Source organism: Tachypleus tridentatus, chromosome 8 (assembly GCF_004210375.1).
Source record: "Tachypleus tridentatus isolate NWPU-2018 chromosome 8, ASM421037v1, whole genome shotgun sequence".
NCBI lineage: Eukaryota > Metazoa > Arthropoda > Merostomata > Xiphosura > Limulidae > Tachypleus > Tachypleus tridentatus.
Window position 1 is genome coordinate 15,519,028 of NC_134832.1, and position 25,025 is coordinate 15,544,052.

Genomic DNA, 25,025 nt, shown 5'->3' on the forward strand with positions numbered 1-25,025 from the left:
GAATAAGACAGAGGGAAAAAGGGTGTAAGATATAGATTGATGGATAGGTAGGTAACCAGGATGATTTACTAAGTGAGAGGGAGACAGATAAAAAGAAGATAAAAGAATAACGTATGTACGTGTATGTTTATATATATATATTACTATAAACACAGGTACTCATATTTGTATATATATGAACCGATACCGTAATTAGGCCAAGGTTAGAACTACATAAAAGCGATTATTTTTCTTTAAACACTGTGTTGCTATTTCGTCGAACCCAGGCGATCTATATGGTATGATTTTTGTTTTCTTTTTCCACTCTGGCTACCTGTTTTCTTCCCGACATAAATGTATGACGTCATTCACTATCTTTATAACAAACATACAGATTGCAAGCATTCATTTTTTTATCAAAGAAGAAGTTCTTCTCGATAAAGATATTTGGGTAAAAGTCGAGTTATTTGTTGTTCCACCAATTAAACGGTTCATCCTAACCGTATGAAGAAACATTTCAAGTACATGACGGAATGTTAACCATACGTATACTGTATATAATAAAAGAAGAATACGTGTTTGTTTAGAATTAAGCACAAAGCTACATAATGGGCTACCTGTGCTTTGCCACCACGGGTATCAAAACCCGATTTCTAGCTGTGTGAATCTGCAGATATACTGCTGTGCCGCTAGGGGACAAGAGTACGTGAGTATTACTAATAAATCTTGTAAAATAATTAAAACTGTAAGTTTATCTTGATCGCACACATTTTATATTGATGTTTTTCTCTATTTTGGAAGTTATATCTTTCAACAGATGATTTTTGTTTGTTTGAAATTAAGCACAAAGCAACACAATGAACTACTTGTGTTCTGCCCACCACGGATATCATAACCCGGTTACTGGTAGTATAAGTCCGCAGACATGATGCTGTCCCACAGGTGGATTAGCAGATAATACTAGGTCAAATATTACATGGAATATTAAAATAATATAATTATTAAAGAAATACAAAAAAGTAAAATATTTACTCACAATGAGTTATTAATATTGCATTAATTATTTATTATTTAAATCATGTTATTCTTATTAGTATCTACCCAAAAAGTTCTTTTTTCCGCCACCCAAAGTTTGTAATTACTTCATACAGTACAAAGTTCTTCAAGAATATTATGTGGTGCTCATATCGTGAATACATATTTTTATACATAACTACTTTAATTTTCTATAAAATTTTCATTAAAATAGCTTTGAGCGTATACATACAAAAACCAGAAGCAGGAAAACAAGCTTAGTTACAGCAAATCTTCTTCATAAAGTAAACACACATTAATATACGGAAAATTCTATTAAATAAATATTACGCAGATACAGTTTCTGGAAAGTTATTTTTGTTACTTCTAAGAGTCTTTTAAATTTAATTCTTGAAAGTAAGTCCATTAACGTTTATAAAAGCATGGCAATTCTTTTAAATCTAATTTGTTAAAAAGAAAACATATGCTAATTTTTATGTTAAATACGCTTATTATGAGAGACTATTTTATTACATAATGCACTCTAATTATTTTAGTTTATTTGTTTTGGAACTTCGCACAAAGCTACTCGAGGGCTATCTGTGCTAGCCGTCCCTAATTTAGCAGTGTAAGACTAGAGGGAAGGCAGCTAGTCATCACCACCCACCGCCAACTCTTAGGCTACTCTTTTACCAACGACTAGTGGGATTGGCCGTCACATTATAACGCTCCCACGGCTAAAGAGCCAGTATGTTTGGTGTGACTGGGATTCGAATCCGCGACCCTCAGATTACAAGTCTGGTGGCTTAACCAACTGGTCATGCCGGGCCGCCACCTCATGTAAGTAGTTCATCCGTGAAACTATCAAAAAAGATGTATTGTCGTTCAAGAAAATTTGATTTCGTGCATACACCTACAAGTGTACGTTAATAACTTTTGAAGACATTATATATACATATGATACTATCATGGTGCACGTATTTTATTACTTGTAGATCAAATTCAATATGTTAAAATTATAAATATTAATGACAAACTATGCACATGGTGCGTCTTTAATGTTTTTCTTCTTTAACAAATAATCATTTAGTTATTGTGCGTCTCTAAAAAGTAGAATTATTTTATTTCTTGGTCAATAACGTCTAACTATTATAATGCACGTAAACAGTTAATTTTATGTGTCAATTACTGTAACTTTTTTCTGTCTAATAGAAATCAAATTACATCATTTACACAGCCATTTATTTACGCTTCTCTTAAAATATGAACGTGTCATTGAAAAGATAAATATTTGAAGAAATTGATATAAACGTTTCGTTAAAAATATTAACGTAACATATTTCAAATACGCTCGTGGTTATAAACATTTTCTCAATTAGATGTCAAATGACCGTTACTTGCTTTTTACGTTTTTAGTTAGGTAAATGCTGAAATACTTGGCTGTTTCTTTTCATGAATAACATAATCCTGTACTCTGAATTAAAAAAAAAATTATACGAATTTTACTGCATCACAAAATGTCATAGATATATTTACATAAATATGTCATTTTGTGATAAAAATATTACTGCATCATACAATGTCCTAAGCGAGAAAAGAGAGGAGGATAAACGTCTGTTGTACTTGTACAAGTGCAACTTAGATATTTAGGGCCGTTTATACAATACTGTGGGTTGTAAGATCGATATAGCACATTTTCACACATCCCCCCTCCCTTATAATCCCTTATATAGTATTCAAATATTGGTTTGTCAGATAAATAGAAAGTAATCCTTTGCAGATGTTTGGGTGTATATCTACCTAAAGAGCGAAATTTGTGCTATAAAGATATCGAAGGTGCATTTCTAAAGAAGTAAGAGTTATGTATGAGCAAGTGTATATTATCTAGGTAAAAATCATCCATACATTTTGTAGGATGTGTTGTTTCAACATCTGTCGAATTAATTACAAAGCACAGTTTTCAGATACGGTTTTTCTTGTATACTTCTATCATTAAAGAATAATACCAATCAGCAACATATGTTAGTGTTTTGTATTCTCAATTAATAAAGATCTATATAGTTAAAAAAAAAAAGAAACTGTTATATAGAGCCAAACTATTCTATAGAGTCGTGCTATAGGCCAAATAACCGACTGATAAAAGAGATCACGAACAGAAACGACAGCACGGTCACTACGTTTCATACCATATGCTAAAGACAACTTTATAAGGATAGTGGGCATGAGAAGAGCAACTGACAGAGTTCAAAAGTTCAAATACATTAACTGGATAAAGCTGACCCACATATGTTGAGTTTAAAACATAAATATATTTTAATATATATTGATGGGTTTACTAGATCATGTGTGTGGTTTCAGCGGTTATGACATTGAAGTGTCATAGGATTTTACGTGCGACGCTGCAGCTTTCGTGAATGTTTTCGTTTTCGTTTTAGTGAACAAAGGTTATTTCATGAACTTATCAATAAGGTTTAACTTACATGTATGTAAGTAAAAATACGCACCTTTATCCAGGGTACAAGATACTAAAGCTAGGTTGTATATTCTTACTTTCGTATAACGATTTTGACTAATATAAAAGTGGGATCTTAGAATTCATATATATATCCTAATTTACTGAGGTACCTTTGTACTTGAAATAGTTATTTGTAAAAGTTTATACCTACCGATACTTTTAAAGTATCTTTGTTTGTTGGTAGCATGGCCAGGTGGGTTAAGGCATGCGACTCGTAATCTGAGGGTCGCGGGTTCGCATCCCAGTCGCGCCCAACATACTCGCCCTTTCAGCCGTGGGGGCGTTATAATGTGACGGTCAATCCCACTATTCGTTGGTAAAAGAATAGCCCAAGAGTTGGCGGTGGGTGGTGATGACTAGCGACCTTTGCTCTAGTTTTACACTGCAAAATTAGGGACGGCTAGCGCAGATAGCCCTCGAGTAGCTTTGCGTGAAATAAAAAAAAAACAACATAAAACATCTTCCTAGTATAACAGTACTTCGAGACAATGATGTTCTATTGAAAGCAAGTAACTGAATTAATTTGTTTAATTACTTCGTGGTAGTTTTAATTCTTGACTTTAAAGAAAATGAGGTTTCTGGAAATATGGAGAAAAAGAAACAGATTGAATAATTAACTTTTTCAAGACATACAGACAATAAAATCATTCGAAACAAGAAAAAAAATGTATTTGCTAAAATCAAAAATTCCAAACTGATAGACAGTGTTTCAATGATTAACAGTTCTTAAACTAAAGATTCCAAACTAATACATAGTGTTTCAATGATTAACAGTACTGTTATAAGTAACAATCTGTCACCAATCTTTAAAATATTGTATGAGCTTGGCTTATTCACTCAGAAAATATATTACAAAGTATAGGCGAATGTGATATATTAATGCTAAAATTACTTATATATTAAAGCTAGCACTGTCTGTATTCTTATTATATTACATTGAAACATAAGAAGACATCGTGGAGACATTACCTATAATAGTAAACACATCTACCGATACCAAGTAGTACACATGGCGTTCATTTACAGATCTTTTAGAAGTGTAAGATGTATAATAATTAGGCTAATAAAATATATAAAACATTTTGTAAAATAACCATACAACATCTATGTAACTGTTTGACTTTGTATTTATAATTCACGTACAAACAGTTATGTTTTTATCGTGTTGTTTGTTCACAGTTCCGATTATACAGAAATGTAGTCTCTTAATGTAATAATATATTACAGTTACTCCAGTTCTATTACGAGAAATCCTTTTAAATGAATAGATAAAGTTAAACTCTAGTAGTTCAACAGCATGAGTGTAAATTTATAAAACTAAAATCGGGTTTCGATACTCTCAGTAGGCACAGCACAAGTAGTCCATTCTATAGCTTTATGCTTACTGCCATACATATAAAGGTAATCTTAATGTCTCTTCTCTTGTTTGAAGACAGTCAACATTGCCACCAACAAATTACAGAGGACGAATATTGTATTGTCTTTGGCTATCGTATATACATATATATATATATATATGATACGAAAGTTAGGTATTTTAAAGCGTCATTAAAATTAATTTGGAATCTTCAAGTGAACATTACAGACGCGAGCACTGATTTTATTCAATACGGAAATGTTAAACGGAACATACTTACCCCTGCAACTGTATTCCTGTTCTAGAGTATTTGTGCAAGAATATTTACCACTTCGTAAATCTAATACATAAAATCACATGTACCTGCTTTCACCATTTCGGACATCTCTTAAAATTACTGAATCTCAGTTACTTAAAAATGTGTTGTTGTTTTTTTTTAATTTCTTATTAAGCAAACATAGAAAGCAAATATAAGTTTATTAGAAACAATACGCTTATATGGGTTTCACCTAAACGCTTGAGAGGATTTTGGTGTTAGAGCATTCGCCTCACAATCTGTGGTTTGTGGATTCGTATCATACAACCGAACATACTCACCCTATTAATTGTGGAAGCGTTATAATGTCACGCTTAATCCCATTGTTTGATTAGAATAGCCTACAAGTTGGCGTTGGATGGTGTTGACTAACAGCCTTCTATCTAGTCTACCACTTCTAAACTTTTTAGGACAGTTAAAACAAACAGCCAATGAGTAGCTTTGTGCGAAACTCAATAAACAATAAAATAATTGACCCAAATCTATCAAAAATATTTTATTTTCCTTCTGAATTGGATAAATGATACGGTATGCATTAAAATATTTTAAGCCTTCAGCACATGTGAAAATAAATTGAACGTGCAACAGTTAAATGTATTTATAAAACATTAAGTAGTAAATCTTTGGTAAATGTTAAGAAAGACTTTTTAAACATTCAGAAATAAATGTTATTTCTTCATATTGTCATTAGTGAGAAAATTGAGCATCTTATTATAGCTTCGTTAACATAACTTACTGTCATGTACGTCGTCAAAACCATAAATGCATAAACATCGGTTATAGTAATCCATTATCCTTCTATATCTATACTTCAACAACATATAAAAAATAACACTGTCAGCGAAAAAGTGTCCCGTAACATTTCCTTTAACGAGAAATTGTTTACTATTTTTAAGCACGGAAAATTGTTTTATAATTACTTACTTACATAAAATATTATTTATTACTGTCAACAACGAAATAACGTGCTCTGTTGGCTCTTTAACAAAACCTGGGACTAAGCCAAGCAGAGTGGTTACAGTGTCTGACGTGTAGATCCAAACGTTTTAAGTTCGCTCTTTTACCAACGAATAGCGAGATTGACCGTCCCTTTTTAACGCCCCCACGTCTGAAAGGGCGAGCATGTTTGATGTCACCGGAATTCGAACCCGCGACCCTCAGATTACAATCTTAATCACCTGGTCACGCTGGGCCATTTGTGAAAAGATAATAGAGAGATCATATTTAATCAATCCGTTATATGATAGTGTTAATAAGTGTGAAATTGCCACCGCTTTAAATTCCAAGTGCCGTAGATTCGGTCACTCAGTTCGGCCTCATACTTCGAAAATGAAGATTCTACTTTCCAAAGCTCAAGCTATGCTAGAACCTGATTTTGAATTATTAGACGGTTGTAGACGGTTCATGGCTGATTAAATAAATTGAATTACACAAACAAAAACAAGTCAATCATGCGTAGAAAGATAACCACAGAGTAGTGACAATATTTGTATCTATATATCAAATAATACAAAAGTAACTGCCTCAGGTGCTCTGTTTTTCACTTATACAGGTTTAACGTAAGAGAAATAACAAGCGGAAACTGCTTTAAAACATATGCAAGAATTGCTCATTTTAATGTCCTATATTTTCCCATCCATACACGTGCCTTTTTATTAATTATTAATTTGAGAAAAGTTTACAGCATGCGTGAAATTGATTTATCGCAGATACATTAATTTGAAGTGCAGCTTTCAGTAAGACGCATAAACTTCATCTGTTCAATAGTTATTAAAATTTCCTCCGTCCATGTTATGCAGATTAAGCTCTATTATCAGTATATTAAAGGATTTATAAGCTGAGTACAGATTTGCATGAAAGTATATATAAAAAGCTTATCCTTTTTAGGACAAACACGCATCATATTATTACAATAAAGAACGTCCTAAACCGAATTTCCGGAGGTAATGCCACCTGGTAGAGGAATGCGTTCCATTTCATATAAAAAAAGCCATAACATTAATACAATGGTGATACTAATTAATTTAACGTGTTTCTTTTATCGTTGTTGTTACTGCTTCTTTCGCTATGTTGTCGTTAACACGATTATTTTTCAAGAATGCTGTCATTTTGATACTTTTTTTGCGGGAGATTTATCTGATGTTTTGTGCTTTGTTAAACCATCAGCCAACGTTTATATCATAACTTAGAGACTACCTAATGAACGTTTAGGACGTGTGTCAACTTAGTGTTTTATATCTTAAGTAAGTGGCTTCATAATAATGTAAATTAGCACCAGTATAATTGTTCATGTTGGTCAATTCGTTTGTCACATGTCGTTATTCTATATGAAGCCGAACATCAGTTTTTTGTGATATACGACACCATAAAAGGTTTTTTTATTGCAAAGAAAAATACATAGACAAGATATTATTGTTTGAAAAATCACTGTTCATCGCATGAAAAACAAGCTAGACTTTCACCAAGAGGGGGTGTTAGACTGGCACGTGACTTGGTGGAGCTTGTTTTTTGTACATTTCCTTGATATTTCGTGGGGCCCTTACAAAGAAGGTATGTCGGCAAGAAACGTTGTGTTACGGAGACGTAGCCAGAAACCCTGAGGCGAAGAGAAAGAACACTAGGATATTTAGCTAATCTTCACACTACTCAATAATGAACTTACAACAAAAATTACTTCACAAACAATTTTATGAAACACATTTTATATCTTTGTTTTGGCTTCTATCCATTTGTTATAGATTAATGTCATAGAGTAATGCGTGTTTCAAACAGTGTACAAAAAATTAAACTAAAAGATTAGTAGCATTTTATACGAACTCAATCCGAACAGTTAGGTGATTCTCTCCATAAATATGTAAGGTAAGAAAGTCACGAGCACAGGTTGAGAGTCTAACCCTTAGGGAAGTTACAAATCACTCAAGGAAATGCAAAAAACTGCATAATACGTTAATATTAAAAAGAAATTTTGTTTAAATGACTTCTTTAAACGTTTCTCATAGGTTTTATGTATATATACATGTATAGCTACCATGTTTCAAGTTGAAATTATGCCGCTTTATTTTTGAATAGAAGAAACCTTTGGTTGTTCAAGTAACTCAATAAAAAATGCTACTCATGTACTTATTACACTTAAAAGACAGATTTTTGACCTTAAAAGGGCAATCACCAACCGCTTGCTAAATTGATATAATTCTATGTGTTACGAAACTCATGCACTGTGAACTAAACACACCCTATTTTTGCTAAAAAAAAGTATAATCTGTTAGAAATTACAATACAAAATGTGAGTTATCTTTATATATTAACACATATAAATATTTTGCTTTATAACTCCAAAATAGCGACCCCTGTCCCCAGTTATGCTAGTGAAACTGAACTACTTTTATCCATCTTACTTTATACCTGAGGTCATAGTGAGACTTTATGGTTTTACAAGATCTTAAGTGTTTTTAATGCGGAGAGTTCCAAGAAATAGTTTACCTTTTTAACAATGAGTAAATTAATATTGTTTTTTTTTTATGTCTTCGTAGATTTTGTTTTTTAAATAAAGGCGCTGGCCATTAATAAATATGTGAATTTGGTGTGGACTGAAAAGTCTTCGGTACTGGATCAATTTTGTCAACATTCTTTAAACGGCATCAGACTATAACAATGTGTAGGATTTCTATGTATCTATCAGACTATAATGTGTAGGATTTCTATGTATCTATCAGACTATAATGTGTAGGATTTCTGCCCCCAAATGGCACAGTAGAAAATGGGTTTCGATACCCATGGTGGCAGAGTACACACAACTGTATGCTTAACTTCAAATAAATCTTGGGAAATCTCGTAGTTCAGCGAATTTTGTAGTTATTCACGCCATAAACTATCTCTTACTTCAGATAAAAAAAATGAATACATGTCTTGATGCTATTGTGTCAAAAACTTAAACTTACATATCTATATATATTTAAGTTTTGCATTTATACGTAACTATTTAATCACTCTAACCTAACCTTAAAAGTATGCTTTTCGGGTTTCACCAAGTATTACAATATCTCATGTATTTAGGTTTCGCATCTGATATGATTGTTATACAGCTAGCTGGTTAATATGGAGCTGGTGACAGTTTACTTTAATGGTTATCTTCCAGCATGGTGTGACCTCATCTGCGGTTATCTTTCCATTTGAGAACACAAACATAATTTTTTTATGATATCAGCTTAGTTGATGAAACCCGTACAGTCCTGTATACTTCTGGATATTTCTTCTGCTCAAGCACAAGTAACATACAACTGCGCTTCAACTCCTCATCTCTGTCAGGCGCCACTGACTTACAGTATCGTGTGTCAGGTGTGCGTGCATATTTGAAAATGCAGATTTTTCAAAATTTTTTTTATGTTACTTAACGTATTGTTTTAAAATTCCGACTTTTTTCTTTAATATAAAAGCTGGTGACTTGTATAATTTGTAACCAAGTCGAAATTTATACGACTCTGTTTTTATATAAGGTGTTTGATATATAAAACACAGGAGAAACCATGTATATTCAAAAACCAAGTTTGAGCAGATTTTAAAGATAGTCCAAATTACTGAGATATAATGATTAACTTTCTTAAATAATAGAATATTGTTACTGATATGGTGTCATAAAACACGTGCAGTCTTATTGTCGAATTATACACAATAGTTTGTTTGTTTTTTGAATTTCGTACAAAGCTACAGGAGGGTTCATCTGCGCTAGCCGTCCATAATTTAGCATTGCAGGACTAAAGGTAAGGCAACTAGTTTTCACCACCCACCGTCAACTCTTGGGCTACTCTTTTACCAACGAATGGTGGGATTGACCATCATATAACAATGTCCCCACGGCTGAAAGGGCGGGCGTGTTTCGTGTGACGGGCATTCGAACCAGCGACCCTTGATTTATGAGTCGAGCGCCCTAACTACCTGGCTATACCGGACCCCACATATAACAGTGATATGTTTCTTGTAATATTTGTAAACGTTTTTATAAACTTAAGCAAACACGAGTCATTTCTGTTATTTTTACAGAAACAAATATATTCTTTTTTCTTTTTCTCTAGAAGTAAATAGCTCAAGCGTTTAGACAGAGGATAGATGGAGAACAAATTGGTCTAATTCAGAGAAATCTGAGCAACAAGAAATCTACAGTCAAACATTTTATTATTGTATTCACAATGAATACAAAGAAATACCTCGTAAAAGAAAAAAATATATACTCTCTAAAGCTTTAATAAAAAGATTATGAGGAACAATTATAGACTCTTAACACTAACGTTTATTCAATTGGCTATTGCGTGTATATTGCTGTCCTAAGGATATTTACTTAGAAGTACTAGAAACACGGAAAGCTATTTGGAACAATCTGCACCAATGCATTTTTATTTGTTTTTGTTGCTAGAGTGACGAAGATTTATTGTGCTGTAGTGACTCTGATAACTGCTGTAATCGAAACCCATCTGTTGACTGGCTTGCAACAAAGCACATGTCAAACAAGTATAAAAGAACAATAAAACGTTAGCTAACATTACGACCACATATCTACACGCAGATATCCGTCATTGTTTAAAATAGAACAGATCTTCGTTTAGAAAAGATATTCATAGAACTATACCAACACCAGCCATTACTTGTTACATTTAAAAAATGAAACAAATGAACGCTTGAAGTTGATGTAGATTGAAAAAGTATCCAATACCGGATCCGCTTTGCGTATGTTCTATACAGGCTGGCGTCATTCTGTGACAGCGGCAGTTGGAGCACCTTGTAAATTCGTCAATGTTGTAATTCTTCACACAATAAAACATCTATAACTTTAAACAAACACAAGAATGAATACACGTCTCGAAGCTATCAAATACTGCCAAGATTTTGATTTTCACATTGCAAGGAGAGTTTTAGATTCCCAAATAAAGCCACTGTCTATTGCCGTCCACTACTACAAAAGTAAGAAAAGATGTACAAATACGAGATGGGCGAATCAAACATCATATAATTTACGGCAATTTTCACTTTCTTCATGTTTAATCTTATTACTCAAGTTTGATAATCAAATTTCTGTTGAGGTTTCCAGTCGATAGAATATTGGTTTTCTCTTTGTTATATTTTTCATGCATAGTCATGGAATATTCCTGTATTCGATAGCCATGGAAGCTTGATTTATTATCAAATATGTAGTACTTATAGAAATATGATCCTTAAGGTTGTACCGCCACTGTAGATAGTTAACAGTCAATATCAATAGATATTCAGTATAGATGTTTGTTTTCCGATGTTGAATAGCCAATATAAAAAAAAAAAACTGTCTTCTGATGTTGGATAATCAAAACTGAAACTTCTCTTCCTGTTTGAAGTAATATCTCTATAAAAACCTGTCTTTATTTAGTTAATAGTTGTTATGTAAACTTGTAGTTCGACGTTGAACAGTTGATGAAACTATAGTTGCTTAAACTATAGCATAAAGCCTTCTTTTTGCAGAATATATACGTAAACCATACCTTCAAATATAGTCTGCTTACGCTAAATAATATATGGAGAGACATACCTTCTTATGTTACACACTAATTATACTCGTCTGTTTTTATAATGAATAGTAAATGCAGGATCTGATAAAACTCAGGGTATTTACACGTGCAGTTTAACTTTATGCTGTTTGTTATAGAGCATAGACATTTTGGAACACATAGAAAAACAGTAGTTTTGAATAGGAGATGCAGACAGTGATGTGAATTACTTATGAAACACGTTATTTATCACAAATTCAGATATTTGGGACATGGAAAATCTGTTTGGTCCAGAATGCAACTTTAGTTCAATAAATAATTTATTTTACACTTTGTAACAACAAAATAATTGAAAAATCGCTGAAAACCTTTCATAAACTAACCAGGAATTCTTAAAAAATATATACCGGATGTCTTTTTATATATATACATATAGATTAGGAGAGTTTAAATTTCTCAAATAAAACCACTATATTTCTACCTATATTCTCCTCGTCTTAACACGAGCCTCAATAGTTGCCAGGTTATGAGGAAGGGCGATTAAGCAGTCTACTTGCCGCATTATGCGTAAGAAAACTCACGTCACTTCAGCTGCAAATAGTGACTATAACTGAGGGTGGGAACGTGCGGTAGTCAGTAGGAAACGGCGGGAGGTAGGGTTCCGTACCGTCTCTAAACTTAGAGAATAACTCTCTGTACAGGTCTAGGTGGTAAACAGTAAAGTTGGAAGTAAGGCCAGTCAGGACATGCTTTGTAAAAACACTTTCACAACACCCTGTACCGAATAAACTTTCAAACTGCCATAGCCGACCTGTTCTGCACAAACGAACAGGATTAAAGAGCAGATTTTTTACTACAGAGATAAGCAAAGGTTCGACAATATATTAACAGAGTCCAGTTGGTGACAGTCTCTTAAAAATTATATTCCTCCAAACTATATAACTCACACCAAAAAAGAGGTTTTGAAACTTATGTGCGTAATAAAGAAACATAATTTTGTTTTTACTGTTTACGTAAATTACTTGTTATATTAAATATATATATATACGCTCACATGTTAACGAAATGAATACTACGATATTAACAATACCAAAGTCATGACTTAACAAATTAAACACTATGATATCAATTACGTTTTTCTAGCTTAACTAATTTAATAATAATATAGCATAAACTTCAGATAAATTCTAAGTTAACTAACTTGATAATACGGCCTGATCTATCTACAAGTTCGGACTTAATCAACCAGCTTAATAATACAATGTAAGCCACACTTATATTCTAACTTAACCAACTTAATTGTACGAAATAAACTATACCTAAACTATAGCTTAACCAATTAAATAATACGGCATAAAATACATGTAACTTTTAAGTTAGCCAACTCAATAATGTGACATAAACTACCCTTATGTTCTAACTTGACCAATAAACTAAATATTACGATATGATTTAAATATAAGTTTCAACACTAAAACCACTAAATAGTACGTCTTAAATTACATATCCATTTCATGAAAACCACGCAATTAAACATCATATAAGTTCTGGCTCAACCAACTGAATTCTTCGATATAAGTATAAATTTCAAAAGTAACCAACTAAATACTACGACCTAAATTACATTTAATTTTCAAGTTAACAAAGTAAATAGTATTTCCTAAATTAGAAAATTATAATGGACTAAATGCACGTTAAAACTTCTAGACAATATTAAAGTCAACCAATCGCATATAAATCTAAAAGTATAGTATTAGCTAACATATAATAATTGTATACACTACACAAGTGTAATAAAATATTACATAAACAACGTATAATATTTATTATTATGTTATATGATTTTATACAAACAATACACAAAATTGAGGATAAGCAGTTGTTTGATATAAAAAAAAAGATACATAATATTTAAATTAACCAGATAGCATTATTATCAAAGAAAAGTCTGACAACATATACAGCTCTTTAATATTATGTAAACTATACATATGACATCTTCACCAGATGAATATTGATATAATACTGATGTTTGCATGTTACCATTGATATATATATAAACTAGTTACAATATAACGTTTCATATTGTTAAATAAGAACTTAAATTGTCCACTTACACATTATTACTTAGCTAAAAACAACAGAGAATTTTCTTGTTTTCCATTAAGATATAATTTTAGGACACTTAATATATCAGTAACTTAACGATTTATAAGCACGCTGTCACATATTGTAGAAAACAAAACATGACCCACGTTAAGACAGACCAGGATGTTTTATAAACCTAGGACATCTTTCCTACAGTACATATCGTTATGCTTACAAATCTTTGTTAATTTACTGCTATATTGGAAACTTAAGTTGATGCGTTGCACGTTACTACATTGTCTAAAAACGATATGTCTGTTGACCAGTTTAAATTATTATCTAAACAGTACATCTAAATTATGGTAACAAACCATGTAGTTTCACAGTTTTAACAATACAATACTTATGAAACAGATAGTACTGTGATTCGATACATTTTCGTTTTGTCTCTCTAAAACAGATAATCGAAAGATTCATATTCATGTCGTTTTTCAAGAATCTGCCTTACAGTGAAATTTTAGTTAGAAACCTCCAAAAATCAATAACTTTTTTTTTTCTTGTGAAAAGTCATAGGTCATCTTCTTTCATTTCACTTCCAGATTAAGGGAAGAATGGTTTCAGCGAAATATGATTATCCTCAATACTGTTAATTTTACTATCAGAGTATACTACTTATTTTGTCTTACTAACCACGGTTGTACTTTGTTATATATCTTTTAAAGTTGTAGAACGTCACAAGATACACTTCCCTTGAGTAAAGTAAGAACACCTATAATGTAATTGTATTTTGTTACATCCACAAAGCAAATACAATTCCATGACAAGTATTATACGATCTTTCAGTATACATATCCCTTTGTCTTGCATGATTTCTATACTCGTTGATTCTCACTAAATACTGTAGTATTGTATTTACTTCAGGAGTTCAATTAGCAACAGTATTACCATCACTACTATAAGTGATTTTATTGTAGGGCTTTAACATTACTTTTTGTATATAATGTTTTCAGTATTTCTGCATAAAATTTTCAGTTTCTCTACATGATTTTTCTTGATTTTTCATATAATATTTCCGACTTTTATATATACATTTTCCACCATATTTTTATTACTTTTTTCATGTAATATTTCCAGATTTTCTGTACGATTTTTCTACAGTGCAAATTACATAAGAAGACATGCTTTCAGTTTACTTCTTTGATTTTCATTGAAGCAGAAACGCTAGTCTAAATCGTGAATATAACTCATCTCTCTGTTGACATCTTAAAACATATTTAGCACAGTTTTATAAAATAAACCGTGAACTTAATAAAATTAACTATTTATATCTACTGAAGAACATGAAGATAATGATTTTGATTTTTTGAAGTAAAATGGTGGATGGATGATTAGGGGAGCCTCGATATATAACCATACCTATAAAGCATACTGAATGGAAACATAATAATCTACATAGAAATCCCTTTGTTTATTGTAAAACGCCCACCTGTCGCACTTTGTCTTGAGAAAATGTCCGACACCATTGAATATCGCCGCCAACTCAACACGTCAACTTAACAGATGCTACCGTCGAGTTAACACCAAAACGAGGCTCGACAAGCGTCTTTGTTTACAGTGCTTTCACGTATATCGTTTCTTCAAGCTTTTTTTGTGTCATCACTGTTCTATCAAATTCTTATCCACAATTGTTTTTCAACAATTTCTAGAGAAGTTTTCAATTATTTATTATCTTTTATTAATCTATATAACTTTTATAATAAATTAAATGTCAAGACATTCGTGTTATTTAACGTACAAATTGCGTTTTCCTATCAGATAAACTAGGACTAACAAACAATACATGATAGGTTTATTGCAATAATAAGAACATAAATAAAACACGTCAACGAGTGCATATCAGTATCGAAAAATAATAAAAGACATTTCTTCTCAACTCTCGTTGAAACTTTTGAACGCAGTACAGGTAACGACGAAAAAGAAAGGTCCTGTTTCCGAAAGTGCTCGGGTTATCGGGTTTCTTGTATCGTTATTTATCTAGTTTTCAATTTTTGTGTGTCTGTTATGAAGGATATTACTGTGATTATGTTACCTAAGTGACCATATTCCATCATACTATAGTTAATATATACTATATTAAGAACCTTGTAGTTTGTTTACTAGCTGATTTTCGTTTCTCAGTATATATTTTCACACTGTTGAACACACAACTTACTAGGCCTGCAAAAAAAAGATGAAACGAAGTCTCCTATGTTGTAAATGGTTTACTTTCCAGTTCCTCAAAAACATTGTTATATATATAAAAAAACATATAACAACTAACGCTAATAAACAAATAATTCTATACGCAATACCATAAATTCGAAACACAAGTAATTATTTTTAAGTTGATAAAAAAGTTGTTTTTGAAACATGTAAACGGTAGCGTCATCTGGTGGTACCCATGCCTGCATCTCTTTCAGCTCAAAATAGTTTTAAATGAAACAACAAGCCAGTCGTAGCATTTAATAAACATTTTTCAGTTATAACGTTTTGACCAAATTCAGCTCGAAAGACAACCCCCAACATAGTATTGGAAACTGATAAACATTCAGCAAGTTAACAGCAGTAACAAAAGGGACAAAATATTATGTCACAAAATGTTGTGTTTATTGTTCCTGATTTCAACTTGTTATAGATGATACAGCTATGTGAAGCTATATATATATAGTACAGTTATTAACTATACATACACAGATACAATAATATACAAGTGCAAAGTATAAACTCCGCAAAAAGAAACATAAAAACAACAAGTATACAATATTTCACGCAGCAAGCAAGCAAAATATAAAGATTTTTATCCAAATTCTGAAAATTCAGTACATTTTAACTTTGGTGTTTTAACTACCATCACACAATAAAACAGAAGAGAGCTATTTTTTCTTAACTTTTAAATTTTAAGCATAGATTAACCTTAAATTATTCAAACATTTACATTATTACAAAATTTGAAGATATCTTGTCTATTAACCTCGTCTTTATAGATCCAAGCTTTAATGATTTGTGTTATATTTGTTATACTATGATTTGTAAGGAACAGTTCGTCAAGCGCACTAAACACTACACGTTTTGTGCTACATAACAAATATCGAATCGTACCGTTGAGTTAATGCCAGAAACGAATTAATTGACATTATGTAATATAGACAATATTTTATATCCCTAATTCAAGTGATTTGAAAATTAGTTTGCTAGTCTTCACTAACATCTAACACTAAAATCAAAATATATAACCACAAACTAAATATAACGTAGAATCTAAATAATCGAAAGGTAAAAGGTTTACTATAGAGAACTGATTTTGTAATCATGTACTCTTTTTATTTTTTTGTTAATCCCTAGAGTGTGAATAGTTGGCATGCCAAGTATGTATAACGCTTATAACTATATCTTGCTAATAAACTGTTCATATATATATATATATATATAGATTTAATATTCCGTATTGAGCTGGTGGTTAAATAATGGTATCCTCAGTTAGAGGTTTAAAAACGCTTACCTGGAAAATAAAACTTAACATATTAAAATAACGGACCGATTCTTATAAACTCTGAGAGCATCGTTTGTGTTAAGTCTGAGGTGAAGTAACTTGTTTGTTTGTCAGGAACCAGAATGAAAGAAAATGTTATTGTAAACAAGTTTTTAAATAGCTATAGGGTTTAACTATTTTAAGTGGATACTAAAAAAAGGTTTAATAAAAACAATTTACAGAAGAGTTAATAGAATGGTGTTTACAACGACGGACAAAACCGAGCAGTTGAGTGGTAATAATGGTAAATTATATTTTCATAGCCTCTAGATTCTCTAAGAAAGAGATGGAATTTAAATGATTCAGTCTAAAACGATTTTTAAGGAACCAAAGAAGATGGAATGTTTCAACTGCGTTTTAAATAGTATCTTATACAAACACTCTCATATAACGGGTAAACAAAAATAAATTCTCATATTGACCTCAGTTACGAATCTTAACGAACAGTAAAACTAAAACCAGATGCTCAAGAATTAAAATTACCCTACAAGTTTGCTTATACTTAAAATAATATCAAATACAAACACACACACACATATATATATATATAATACGTAGCCCAAATTTATATAATACAGTTAGTGCTCATAAGCAAACAAACTGTGCAGTTGATAATCTTATATCAGCATACATGAAAACACATCGAAAAACATATTTATTTCATATATGAAAACTAGAGAGAAATATATTCACAAGAAAACGGCAAGAATTATTTAAATACATTACACGATTATACATTTCATAAAACTGTATCTTAAAACTGGACACTGATTAATGAATCAAAAACAAACAAATGAATGTGTACTGAACTTGCCTGATTAATCCATAAAATTGCGGAATTTGATATTTTAGTTGTAGCTATTTTAACTTTGAGAAATAGTCTAATTTCATAATTTTGTGTTAACATACTAGGTTTCAACCACTTCAGTTTTGAATTAACCAAATTATTATCTCTATTTAAAGTTAACTTCCTCCATTGTAATTTTTTAAAAAAACCCTTTAACGTACAGGAGGTAAGATGCACAACAAAAACTTTAATAACACTCACTGACGTTGTTTTTCTTACTGTTATAATAAATAGTAATCTTTATCATTGTAAACTGAAAACATTTCATGATGCCTTATTAATATTTTCTCTGGAATCACACAGCTTCAAATTGAAAATTCTTTTGTCAAAGCATTAACTAGATACACCAACATAATTAAGCTCTAATCGTCAGAAAAAGTTATCAGTTATTTGATATATGTAATCAGAACAAATGTCAAATTAATCTTTCTCCTGCAATCTGATAACTGACTTTATATTTCGAATTGTTACTTGACGAAGAAAAAGGAAGTAATCTAATAACATGTATAATTTAAAATTTAATATGACGAACTACTTTCTACTAACGAAATAAATATATATTTATCTCTAGACATTTTAATTTATTCTGTCCTCAACGGAACTCCTCTACAGGAATATATTTTCTTCCATAATAATTAGTATTGGAGTTAAATAACGAAAAACAACATCAAGGTTAAAATTAACAGTTTTTTTACACAAGTGCATCTGTATGAAATACGGGCATTTTTAAACTGACAAAATCTGTGATATTCTCCGCAATTTTAAAGATCTATATAAAGTGTTAAACTAAGTAGCCACGGAATGTTATTTAAGTTTAATCTGAGTGAGTCGAAGAAGTGCACTTTTGGATAAGATTCTTGTGTTCTACTATAAATAATGATTACACTCTTTTGTTTAAATACACGGAAATAACAAACAATTTTTCTGGTCATATACACATCTGTTTCCAGGTTATGATAATATAAACATTCTCTTCTGCCTACAAATATACAATAGACTCTTAAGAATTTTTTTAACAAACGAAAACTGTTTCTAGAATATTCATAGGCAGCCTGTTATAACACGATCTCGTTTCTGATAGCATTATTCGATTAGTTTTTGTAATTTAAAAAATGCCTTATGTAAAAGTAGAGGGAGAAACTCGTAATTTGAAATTATGCAATGTCTCTAACGTAATTTATACATTTTTCAGTGTTGCTGAGAGTTTTTTTTAAACATATAACTGTCTTTTTCTTAGGTTGAAACTATTAAGTTTTCATGTATCACTAAAGTGCTTTTCTTAACCTCGTTATCTTCTCTCTTTCTTCTGGCGATAACCACATAACCTTGTTTAAAACCTTTCTTAACATCCTTTTTTTTTTTAACGTAACTTTCAACATAGAAATATATCAGGATTCTAATATTAGTTCTACTTTCAAGAAGTTTATATAGTATTCATATGAGCATAGCTTTAATTATAGTTATTAAATTCGTTGACCTAGGTCACTCCAAAATGTGCCTGTCACAAGATCCAGGTTTTAATACAACAATATACATGTCACACATTACATTATACAGTGACGGGTTTAATTCACAAAACTGAACTCAGTACTATAACGACTATTGTTAACTGCATGTCACGTTAAAGTATTCAATGTATGATCAGATATTTGTCTTAATTTGAACTGTTAAAATAAGCATTCAAATTAACACCCAGTATAAAGAAACCTATGGTTCAAAGAAAAATTCAAATTACTTTTTAACCAGTATAAACATTTCTTTCAGAATATTTTTATTTTCTTTCCCTGTGAAATCTGAAAAATATTCTTTTATAATCATTGTGTTTTAATTAATTTTACCGTATAAAATTACTACAGTAGTTGAATTTTACATAGTTTTCAAGTTTAACATGTACTACTTTCACTGTAACTTCAGCTTTTCAAATGTCCAAGCTATTTTAAAAAGAAAACTGTGTCAATACGTTTAAAATGATCTTCGGAGGTAGTCCTAAAACTGGCAGGTAACAATATAAAGAACTAACATGAAAACACGGCAGACGGACCTTACCTCACGTTAAGCGTTCTTACAACGCTTGTCCTGTGCTTCGACTAGTTTAAAACGTGCTTTCTCTCACCTTTAGTCCTTTAATACAACATGACCAAGCCGCAGTCTCTCGGCGTTGTCGGTCGGGACAGAGATACAAAACAGAATATTGGCACAAAAAACACAACAGTTAAGACGATGTCACATGAATGTTATGTACAAGAGTCCCCTGGAATGAGCACAAAATTAATTAAATCTTCACTTCACGAACCAAACATAAGAAGGCCTTTATTTATACATTGCACTATTATGTAATAAGTCAGCTTAGGCCTAAAAATCACATGGCAAGTTTCTGATTTTCGTACAGAATTGTTATTAATCAAGTTGATAGCACACAAGTCACGTGAGTTGTCAGTGAGCGGTCAGAGACTGGCCCATGGTAGAAATAGAATGGCTGGCTGAATGGGAAGGGGGTGAATGGAGCATAGGCGGGCTGTGTGAATGTGATGGGAGTTGACCGGGGCTGCCATTGAGGTAACCACCATCAGCATGCCTCAGCAGCATGTCCTGGTTCCCGTCGTTTTTCTGTCCTCCTTTTGTCCCTCTGTTAGGCAGTGGGTTTCCTGCGACGTCGACATTTGGGTTCATTCTTTTCTCTTTCTGGCGACGGTTACAAAACCACACTCGGACTACTTCTTTTTCTAAGTGCAAGCTGTCGGCAAGACTTGAAATTTCTTGACCTACGGGCTTCGGCTGTCTATGAAAGTGGTTTTCCAACGCTGTTTTTACAGATAATTCAATGCTCGTTCTCTTTTTCCGCTTGCGACCCTGAGAAGCGATTTTGTCTAACGACGTTGGTGAGCCGGTGGAGCTGTCAGCTTCTTCCAACCATTTAGCCAATAATGGTTTCAGTTTACACATGTTTTTAAAACTTAGCTGCAGAGCTTCAAACCTACAGATGGTTGTTTGACTGAATACATTGCCGTAAAGCGTTCCTAAAGCTAAACCGACATCGGCCTGAGTGAATCCTAGCTTAATTCGTTTCTGTTTGAACTGTTTAGCAAAATTCTCAAGATCTTCAGAATTAGGTGGTGGTGACTCACTAAGTACAGCAGTGTCACTATCAATTGACCTCGAGTCCAAACTGCGATGATGTAGAGAATCATGATAAGGATGATGGTGTGTGTTGTGGTCAGTGGGCAGATGCTGGGACATATCTCTCATTATAGGCTGTAGTTGGCCACCTCCGTGGGTCAACATGCCGTTCATTCCATATGTTGGACGTTGTGGGGGAGAAGACCCGTTTCCTGGAGGTGCCATTCCTGTCATATGAGGTGCTGCCAAAGAGGAGGGGTGCCAGGGGTAGGACGCTGGTATGTGCTGCGAGGGACGGTGATGAGCGAGGGCGCCTGGGTGGAGTTCATTCCCAGCATGATGTGAAGGTTTAATGTCCTGTAGACCCGGGTGAGCCATGCTGGACGGCCAAGTCCCTGGGTCTCCATGAGGGGAGAACCCAACCCACTGGGGATGAGGGCTAAGAGCGTGGCCGTTAGTGTTCTGATGTTGAGGAGACATGTACTTAAACTCGGCAGAGTCGCGCATGAAACCGGTCTGCGAGCTGGCGAGCTGCATTTCGCTGCTCCTACAAGCGTGTGTGCTCGTCAGAGAGACCACGCTACTTGTGGCTGTGTACAGACACTGTGAGGCGGTAGCCATTGTACAAAAGACATTGGCGCCGAGCTTATCTCACTTGCAAAACAAGTCTCGGCCTATTATGTAGTACCAACGTGGCCTCGCTTTAGAGAAAAGCCTCCACAGTATGGCGCTGATAGATAGACGATGCTGCTGCTTCTGATTGGTTAAAACTTGGATGACGACATTCAAAAGGCGCGGCGTCACTAGGTATATCACAACACTCCGGAACCCATTGGCTCCAATTTCGTGGGTGACAAAGGAAGGGACGAGTAGTCTCTGGTCTAGACAGAACCGCACCCTTACTGCGTTGTTAGGAGATACACTCTACAGTTCGATTGCAAAAAGCGCCTTCTTGTTGCTAAGGTCGAGATGTCGAATTTTATCTCTTGCTGCTGGCATGTATAGTTAGACCTCAAAATAGCGCAGACCTAAGGGCGGTGCTTACTAATGGGCGGGATCTATGATCACCTGATTGACGTGTTGACGTAATTATTGTCATCTTTACCTTGAGCAGCTGGCGTGTTCACCAAGTATGATTATTCGCGGGTCTGATTAGGGCAGTGTATTTGACTGATATTATATAGTAGATTTACATTTATGTGTAAACAATTTTTTTGTTCGCTTTAGGAACCAACATTGGTTAGTTTTAATTTTGAACAATAGAAATATTCGACATTTCACGGTAAACAAATTCATCTTTGAACTGAATAATTTCATCTTATAAATAAAAGAGTGTGATCAAACATGTCTGTCTATCATAGAACCTGAATGTTTCACTATGTTATACTTCATTTTCAATTAAAAATAGCATTAACCGCAGACATGTTGCTAAAACTAGGTGGATAAAGGTTATATAATAAGACTACAGATCAATGAATGGTTTAACAAATACTTATAACTGTATTTTTAAGTTTTCCAGTACAAAGACAAATTTTTAACTCATGCTAAAATGAAACTCATTAACAGACATGAGTAGTTTTTACGAAACGTGTATGCAGATGATTATAGTAGTACGCTAGAATTACTTGTTATCGATCAAAACTCAATAAATATTAAGTGATTTGATTCTTTCAAACACATATATTTATAAGCTTCCATTTGTATATAGCTCTTGTTTTCAAACTTCTTTTGTGCACCAAAACAGAGGGTGAATAAGGTGTACTATAATTCAGATGTAGATCAAATGGGTGACAATTCGTGTTAAACTTGTTTATTCAATGATCACAATAAAAACATTACTTAATTCAAACGTCAAAGAGACGTTTATTGTGTTGAACGTGCTGTAAATATCCTCACTGAATGCTTAAATATATAAGGTTTCAACAGGAATTACTTTGTATTTTACATTAGTTTATTTATCTACTTGTTACGAAGTAGGTTCTATTTATTTAGGTTTTAATACCGTAATGCTCGGGAATTCATTTCTGTATACTTATTGATTGTATGTTTTATCTAGATAATAAACTACAGCAATCATCGTAAATTATATACAACATCACCAATCTAGTACTTCAAGGACGTGCGCGTGAGCTTGAAAATTCAGATTACAGATAATGCGCGAATTTATTTTTTTCTTTTGAATACTTGATCATCATATTCATTAATCAGAAATAATTTCTATGATAATTTTATCAGTATATGCATAATTTTGATGACAAACTGTGCGTGTTTATATGACTGTGAACCTACTTTGATGAAAACGTATCATCTCTAAGGTTTTCACATCAGTTTCCTCTTCCTTGATATAGCTAACGACACTTTTACAATGTTTTCTGAAGAAGTTATTGTACTTACAACATTATTGAAGAATGATCTCATGTTTTTCTTTAAAAATGAATTTTCTAGTACTAGAATTCTTGTTCTGTTATAATTAAATTACTGTATTTTATTAAGTGCCACTTATAACATTTCAAGATAACCTGGCGCAATAGTATACTGTTTATCGAGCCTCTAGTACCTGAATCGACTATATAGTAAAAACTACGAGAAAACTCTCGATTAAGTTGTAAAAAAAATATTAAACTATTGTAAAATTCCTAGAAATATTCAAATAAGTCTTAACATTTTTATCCACTGAAATATGTTTAGAAACACAGAGAAAGAAAGAAAACTGTTCCAAGTAAAAAAAAAATGGTGTTATAAGGTTACTTATAGAAGGCATTAAACCCGAATGTTGTAATTTATTTTGCTACAGTCTTAAATGCTACTGTATAGATTAATTAGATTTCAAAATTATTAACGTAAACTGAACATATTATTATTCAATATTTATTATAATTACTGTTGTCAGCTCTACTCTTCAAACTGAAAATAGATAATACTTTTATTCGTTACAGTTTAAGTGACATTTTCTGCGTGACAACGTTACAGCCCAATTACATCTCGACTCAAAGCGTCGTTAATAAATTCGTTACATATTTTCTAAATCAATGATGTTATACATACCATCTTATTAATACTGTGATTCATTGTCATACGCATTTGTTACTAATGTAATTCTACTTATTTGGCCTTAGGATGAGGGCGCTCGATTTGCAGTCTATGTGTCAAGGGTTTGAGTTCCGTCACCGAAGATGCCTGGCCTTTCAGCTTCTTGGGCGTGTGATGAGTGAGGACAGTTACAATTTCCGTCGTTGAAGAGTGGACCAAGTGTTAGTGGTGACTAGCTCTCTTCACAATGCAGCCTATCACTTTTAAACCAAGGAAGACAAAGTGAGGTAATTCATGATGACGAGAAACCCACTTAAAGTGAAAATGTATATCAAGACATCCAGTATGGGTTTTAAAACTTTTATTAAGATAAAGTACAGAACAACGTTTCGATCTTCTTAGATCATCTTTAGGTGAACAAAGAACTGTTTTAATACCCATACTAGACGTTTTGATATACATTTTTAACTCAGGTATACCTCGAAATGGAACAAAAGCAAACAAAAGTTATTTAATTATTTGTTATTGTTGTCGTGTTTACTTATTCAACTACTCGATTTCTACTTTGTCGAAATAAATACTAACTCACGAATGAAAAGTTGTTAGACTTTAATAAGTTAAGCACAAATAAATCCAAAAGTAACTCTAAAAATAGGATTTAACCTAATAGGCTGAATTTAAGCCT

General features: G+C 32.5%; 1 protein-coding gene across 11 annotated transcripts in view; it reads right to left on the reverse strand.

Moving 5' to 3' along the window:
- The window catches only part of LOC143258576 (POU domain, class 3, transcription factor 4-like), a 205,914-nt gene that overhangs the window by 100,856 nt on the left and 80,033 nt on the right, over positions 1–25,025 (reverse strand). The window contains exons 1-2 of one of the 11 annotated variants that reach the window (XR_013032379.1): positions 12,172–12,824; positions 7,435–7,777 (exon numbers count right to left, since the gene is read on the reverse strand). Coding sequence is in view for 2 of the 11 variants with exons in the window: in XM_076517739.1 (XP_076373854.1) it covers positions 20,627–21,931 (1,305 nt within the window). In the remaining 9 variants the exon portion in view is untranslated. Of the gene's footprint in view, positions 1–7,434; positions 7,778–12,171; positions 12,825–20,306; positions 22,172–24,355; positions 24,601–25,025 lie in introns of those variants that run through there. The other 10 variants (XR_013032386.1, XR_013032380.1, XR_013032390.1 and 7 more) reach the window with 10 other exon arrangements.